Raw genomic sequence first — 6,932 nt, forward strand, 5'->3', positions numbered from 1 at the left:
TCATCAATGCGCAGTTGACAATTATTTAGTAGAACTGAAAATTTAAGTTAAAATACGATTTTGATTTTCTTCATACATTACTAAAAGTTTTGTCTTCAGACTCTGAATCTCCATTCCAACTGTCCCTTGCATCTGGAATATTAAAAAAAAAATCAATTAGAAAAATGTCAATATTTTCTTTTTTAGTCACATAAATTAAAGCTTTTAAGAAATTAAGTTGTTTCTCTTCAAAAACAACCACCCATTTTAAGTGCATATATAGACATCTTACTTTGGTAGCTTACATTAGCTACTACAAAAAAATTATACTTTTTAGTAACTAAAAATGATTACCACTTATTATTTTAGGGAACAATTAATTGCACTGTTGATCCCTCATTTATTGATAAATTCTGGATTTGATCCTTGTAATATTTGGCTAAGCACATTTAATCTTCAATTAATTAGTATGTATGTTTTTTGTCCCTTCGTGTAGAAAATATGTGATATTTAGACTATTTTTAAAATTATATTACCGTCAAATATGGATTAACTACACAAACTTAACAACGCATTGATAATTGAATGGCTAAGCACTAGGTTCACTGTCAGAGGGATCAAAAGTGCACATAATAATTAATTAAAGGTTATATATATGTGCTTAACCATAAATCATAATGGTCGATAAGAGACTAATTCCCCTTATTTTAATGTTACAAAAAAAAAAAAAAATTGTGACTTTACTTTTACATATAATGGATAAATTTCAGTGATGACCCTAGTGAAATTAACCCCAACTCCAATTTGGTTTTAGAGAACTTTTTTTCAAATAAAGAAAATACGAATTGTACCTGAAAGTGCAAGTTGTGAAAAATCTTTTCACCAGAAGATTTAAAGGACGTTGCATTTAGCAAAAGAATCCCATCTTCCTCTAAAGTTTGGAATACTTGTGAAATTGGAAAACTTGTCTGAGTTGTAGAAATCTGTACCAAAACCTGCCCATTACATAGTGGACTTGCAGAAATAGATGCAGAAGAAGTTGTATTTCTCTGATTAATATTATTAGACTGGACTAATGAACCAGCTTTGTTTGATAAAAGCAAATCCTTTGTTTGACTTAGCCTCTCAATTTCCTTCTTCAGCTCTGGTATGTATTGTTGCACATAAGATACTGTTGCTGGAAAGCTTAGCTTTTTCTGTAATTAAAGAGACATATATAGGTTAAACAACTTAATTAAAATAGATTTATGAATTACAAAACCAAAGTTTAGGTGATGTGAATCATTGTTATATATCTTCTTTGCAATCTCCTAATTAGGTATCTAGCTCTCTAATTAATTAAACTTGTCCTTTGAGTCCCGACTGACAAAAAACGTTTAAGATCATCACAAAAGTAATTAAATCTCTTCAAAAAGTATTACTAATTAGTAATGTAATAGAAATAGCAATTAATATGCTAAGAATATATGTGTATATAACTTAAACCTCTGATATAAAGAGACACATAAATAGCAATTAGTATGTAAACCAAATTATTTTCTTACGTATAACGTACAAGAGATAAATATACACTTAATTTTGATGTATCGAAGAGGGAATTTTGTATTACAAGACAAAATTCTTATATAGGAATTGTACCTTTTTTAGATTAGCAGGAGGAATCAGAGAACGAAGAGTGGAATAAAGGAAATTCATCTTCTTCCGTCGATTACGTTCGCTTGCGTTATGGCTTAGCTTCTTCGCCATTAATGAATTATCAAAGCTTTTTTCTTTGGAATATTGTTGCTGATAAGATGAAGGAGAATTATGATCAATAGGTAAACCTTCAAACAAGTCGTTAGTAATCTCATTTTGTAGAATATTATTATTCTGCTGATCATAGTTTTGTGCTTCTTCAAAGGACCATTCACTACTCATGTTTGGAAAAATAGAAGAGGAAAAAGCTAGCATTTTGTTGAAGGACAAATAATATTACTTTCCTATGAAATTGGGGAGTGACTATCTTCCGTATTTATACAAACTGCTGTAACCCTTCATATGTTTTTTGTTGATTTTAATTAATATGTTACAACAACAACAATAATCACCCAGTATAATCTCACAAGTGGGGTCTGGGAAGGGTAGGATGTAAGCAGCCTTACCCCTACCCTGGAAGAACAAAGAGACTGTTTCCGATAAACCCTCGGGTAAAAAAGGTGAAGGAAGCCATGATAACAAGTAATAGCAAGACAAATAATTAGAAAACTAAATCGAAAATAGCAACAGAAAATATGAAAAGGGTACCGACAACAAGTAATAGCAAGATAATATATTTAAAAAACTAAATTCAAGGCAGCAAACGAGAATATGAACTAGCAAGTTACGGAATTACCGATGACAAGTAATAACGGAACAAGACATGCGAATATAGCAAACTAAGGAAAAAAAGGGGTACCGTACTAGCACTAATAATATTAAACTAGAGAAGACAAAGGGAAACGCATGACTACCTACTAACCTTCTACCCTAATCTTCAATTTCCACACCCTTCTATGTAGGGTCGTGTCCTCGGTCAGTTCAAGCTGCGCCATGTCCCGCCTTATCACCTCTCTCCAAGACTTCTTTGGCCTACCTCTACTCCTCCTCTCACCTCTCAAGGCCAACCTCTCACTGGATAGTTTGGCATTAATTAGATTAAAAAAAAACACACTTAATATTAGTTTAATCAGGGCTGAAAAAAATTAGTAAAGTTATGCACTATACTTGGTGCAGTTTAATTTGGTGCGTTTGGTATAACTTTTCTTATGTAATCAACAATAAACTAAAGGAATAACTTTATGTAACTTTTTTTAAGATATTATTTGAACCTGGATCTCATGTAAGTAGTTGTGAAAGAAAGAATGGATATATGTACTAGTTATTATAAAGTTAATAAGAAATTAGGGAATACAAAGCGCTTAATTAATTACAGCTAATAAAGTAAATATAGTCGGGTTCTACAAACTTAAAAAAGAAATAGAAAAATATATTATTAGTTAAACGATGTCAAATATTTTTGGACATCTCAAGAAAACGATGTCATTTCTGGACATCTGAAAACAAAAAGGATGTCATGTAAATTAAACTAAGATGTAATAGTTTGTTATACAAATAGTCGGCAAGATTCAATATTTAATTTTTTTAGTCGATATACATAAATATATATATATATATATATATATATATATATATATATATATATATATATAAGAGAGAGAGAGAGAGACACACATCTTCTTAAGAAAAAAAATATTCTAAAAATGTTTTCCATGGGCCAGCCCTATAACACTGGTGAATGCTTATCGAAAGCCAAGGTGTAGATCTCATCCATACCTTTCTCTGCCTTATTGGCTAAACTCAAGTGTAGTATTTGTTAAAAATAAAATAAAAAATAAAGTCTCATCCTACTTTAAAATTATGTGAGTTGAAATTAATGTGAAAAAGAATAAGGCAACTCTTCCTCCTACAGAATTTAGTAATCCCTCAACAGTTTGTATGAGTATAAGAGCGCGAAAAATTGATGACGGAGAGAAAGTAGTTGCGAAGAAGTATTAATGTATATACTTAACTAGGGTTAAACATCTCTATAACAACCTTATTTGTTACGATTCGTTTTGGTTGTTATAGCGACGTGATGTTATAGAGAACATATATTATAACAGAACATGAAAATTAGTTTCATAAAAACTTGACTTTTATAGTGAATGATTGTACTATAGCGATGCTGTTATAGAGAAGTTTGACTGTAGTATTAAATTACGTAATAAAGTTAAACAAAATTTTGATTATCAGTGAATAAAGAGTTAAAACTCGTATGAAATAGCGTGTGCATGTATGGACAACGCAAGCCAAGACTAAGCAAACCATATTACAAGCTCGAGCCAAAGTTGCTGGGGCACGTGGGAGGAGTACTTACGTTTCTATACAATATATCCTTATTATATTAGGGCAACAACCCTTTTTAAAATTCTGTCTTACAATTAATCAATTGATTCCAGAAAATTTGATATCATCATCATCTAGCCGATCAGCCAGGAATCCTTTCCATTTCTCCTTCTTTGTTTAATCTATGTCTCAATAGTTTACGGTTATTTTTTTTTTCAATTTATGTTAAGTTGGTCCAACTATGATTGCACAGAGGCGACTAAAGAGAGAGATGGTGATGCATTTCGGACATAAATCTCAACGAATATTTTTACTAATCATTCAAATTTTAATAAAGTAATTTTCATTTGACACAGTTGATTTATCTTCCTTGGCTACTATAGCTGAGGAATTAATCTCGCTACAATATTCATGGATGTATGTTAATTGAAAGTCAAATTAGTACTAAACAGGTGCAAAATTTTCTGGCCAAAATATAGTGTCTGTTGACAGCTTGTTAATTTGTTTATTTTGCTTATAACACCAACATGATGTAACGACCCAACCGCTCGTTTTGAGAAATTACATTCCGTTTAGCTATTTGAAGTCTTGAGCAGTATCGTATGATGTATTATGACTTGCGTGTTGGTTTTCGGGTTATTCAGAATTTATTTGGAAGAATGATTCTCAACTACGAAGCTTTAAGTTGGAAGAGTTGACTAAGTTTGACTTTTATGTGTTTGCCCCCAGATCGAAGTTTTTATGATTCCGTTAGGACCGGATGGTGATTTTGGACTTGGGCGTATGCCCGGATTCGCATTTGGATATTTCTTGAAGGTTTCGGTACATTTTGGCGAAAATTAGAAAGTTGGAGGTTTGGAAGGTTGAGAGGTTTGACTGGGAGTTGACTTTGTTGATATCGGGTTCGGAATTCGATTTCGGGAGCTGGTGTAGCTATGGTTGTGCCATTTGGAACTTGCTTGCGAAATTCGACGTCATTCCGGGTTGATTTGATATGTTCCGACACGACTTTTAGAAGTTGAAAGTTCATAAGTCCATTAAGTTCGATTTGGAGTGTGATTCGTAGTTTCGTCGTTGTTTGATATGATTCGAGACCTCGAGTAGGTCCGTATTATGTTTTGGAACTTGTTGGCATGTTTCGACGGGTCTTGGAGGCCTCGAGTGTGTTCCGGGTGGGCTACAAGCCATTTCCTTCTATTTTGAACTGCTAGTTTCTGTCACCTAGTGTTCTTCATCGCGTTCCGCCTTTACTTCCGTGTTCCCGTAGTGTTATGGTGGCCTCATATACTTTGTTCTTTGAGGTCGCGAAGAGGCGACCGTGTTCGCGAAGATTGAAGGATTTATGATATCGTGTTCGCGTTCTTAGTTACGCGATAGCTTATAAGGGAAGCTGGAAGGCCACATGCCTTTGTTGTCCGCGATCGCGTGAATACAATCACGTTCGCGTAGCGAGTTGGAAGCTGTGTGTCACGTTCGCGACTTCGTTTATGTGTTCACTTAGGGGGTTTGGTCAGATGTCATCATTTTTGTTTCCGCTATCGCAAGTGATGTTCCGCAATCGCGATGAGTAAATCACGGATCATAATATTGTGAGCACGTGATTTTTGCCCTATGTGAATTGCTCCCATAAATTCAAGAAAACAAACTTTCCCCATAATTTGCAATTTTTATAGATTTTTTTGTAGAATTTTGTTAATTGTTTGCATTTTGTGCACATTTAATTTCCATTAAAAATCATGAAAAAATACAAAAAAATACCATGCATTGCATTTAGGTTTGGTTTTACATTTTTGGAATTAATTAGTAACTATTTCTTTATTAAAAAATAAAAATAACAAAAAATAGATCATTTACACCTTTTAATTTTTAGCTTATTAATTTTTTCTTTTCAAGTTAGGACTAAATAATTTTTGAAAGAATTACAAGAAAATACACATGACTTCATATCATAACAAAAAATGGCCCATGTTTTTAAGTTTTACCCTACATAGCCCATATTGTATATAATTTGAAAGCACTAGTAAATTCAAAATCTGTGTTCTTATAACGATTGCCTCTAAAAGCTATGGAGTTAAATATGTATTCTTACAACAATTTCTTTCACTCTCTCTTCTTCTCACATCTTCTACATATGCTTCAAGGGCCGTGTATTTTCTGCTTCTCCCCATGTGTCACCTGGTTGCAATGTAAGAAAATTGAAAAGTACAAGTCCACCATTGAAGGCCATTCAAAATTTTGCTTTCGAAAATATGATTTTTTGAGTTTGTTAGTTGTTTGGATTGGGTGTTGTTCCAATTGATTGCATATATCAAAAGTAGTTCAAGATTTAAATTTGAAGTGATTTGGAGTAGATTTGAGCAAGATTTGAGTTAAATTTCAGAAAAGACGCAAGGAAGAAGACGAAGTCAGTTTTTTTGTATAATCTTGTATAATAGTGTATAAACACATCTTATACATTATTATACACTTTTATACACATTTATACAAGCGTATGTAGACGAACTTCTTCCACGATTTTCAGTTGCAATTCTTGTTCAAAACTAGTCCAAATCTCCATTAAATGACTTCAAATCTTATATACAACCCCCTTATACTATTTCTAACAAGTTTAAATGATACCCACTCCAAAATTCTCAGGAAATCAAATTTGGAATTTTGAACCCACATATTTAAGCTTGTTAAAAATCTAATTTTCACTACCCAAGTGGATTTGGTTTGTTGAACTAATATTTGAGTCACAGTTATTGATTCGAAAGTTAACTTAAAAGCTTGAGCAATCTTTTTTAAAAATTAAATAGTAATTTCGAGAACCTATTGGAGTTGAATGTTGAATATTAGTCTATTATTTTGGGTTAGTTGGTTGTAAATTGAAATATGGGCTATAAAATTGAAAAGTAAGGAGCCTAGTTGTTCTTATGTGAAATTTTCCCATAATTTTTATTATGATTAGTTCAATTTTGCAATTTAGATAATTTAGGATTTTAATTCTAGGATTTTATTAATTAAATTTTTTTTTTAAAAATAATATAAAAGAGCAAAGGAAAAGAAAG

The 6,932-nt window shown here is 32.2% G+C and overlaps 1 protein-coding gene across 1 annotated transcript; it reads right to left on the reverse strand.

The window, feature by feature from the left end:
• On the reverse strand, nucleotides 1-1,939 carry LOC104228545 (transcription factor bHLH100-like). Its single transcript, XM_009781021.2, has 3 exons — nucleotides 1,618-1,939; nucleotides 831-1,175; nucleotides 1-132 (listed from the first exon to the last, which is right to left on the reverse strand). Exons 1-3 carry the CDS (start codon nucleotides 1,927-1,929, stop codon nucleotides 43-45), a joined length of 747 nt encoding a protein of 248 aa, XP_009779323.2. The 5' UTR covers nucleotides 1,930-1,939; the 3' UTR covers nucleotides 1-42.
• Nucleotides 1,940-6,932: the final 4,993 nt, after the last annotated feature.

Source organism: Nicotiana sylvestris, chromosome 12 (assembly GCF_000393655.2).
Source record: "Nicotiana sylvestris chromosome 12, ASM39365v2, whole genome shotgun sequence".
Taxonomy (NCBI): domain Eukaryota; kingdom Viridiplantae; phylum Streptophyta; class Magnoliopsida; order Solanales; family Solanaceae; genus Nicotiana; species Nicotiana sylvestris.

Bases quoted from the DNA above. Each gene is read 5' to 3' on its own strand.
- LOC104228545 (XM_009781021.2), bottom strand. From the start codon at position 1,929: ATGCTAGCTTTTTCCTCTTCTATTTTTCCAAACATGAGTAGTGAATGG. The intron at 1,176-1,617 runs GTACAATTCCTA...CTTTAATTACAG, and splicing joins CTCCTGCTAATCTAAAAAAG to AAAAAGCTAAGCTTTCCAGC. The intron at 133-830 runs GTACAATTCGTA...TTAATATTCCAG, and splicing joins TTCACAACTTGCACTTTCAG to ATGCAAGGGACAGTTGGAAT.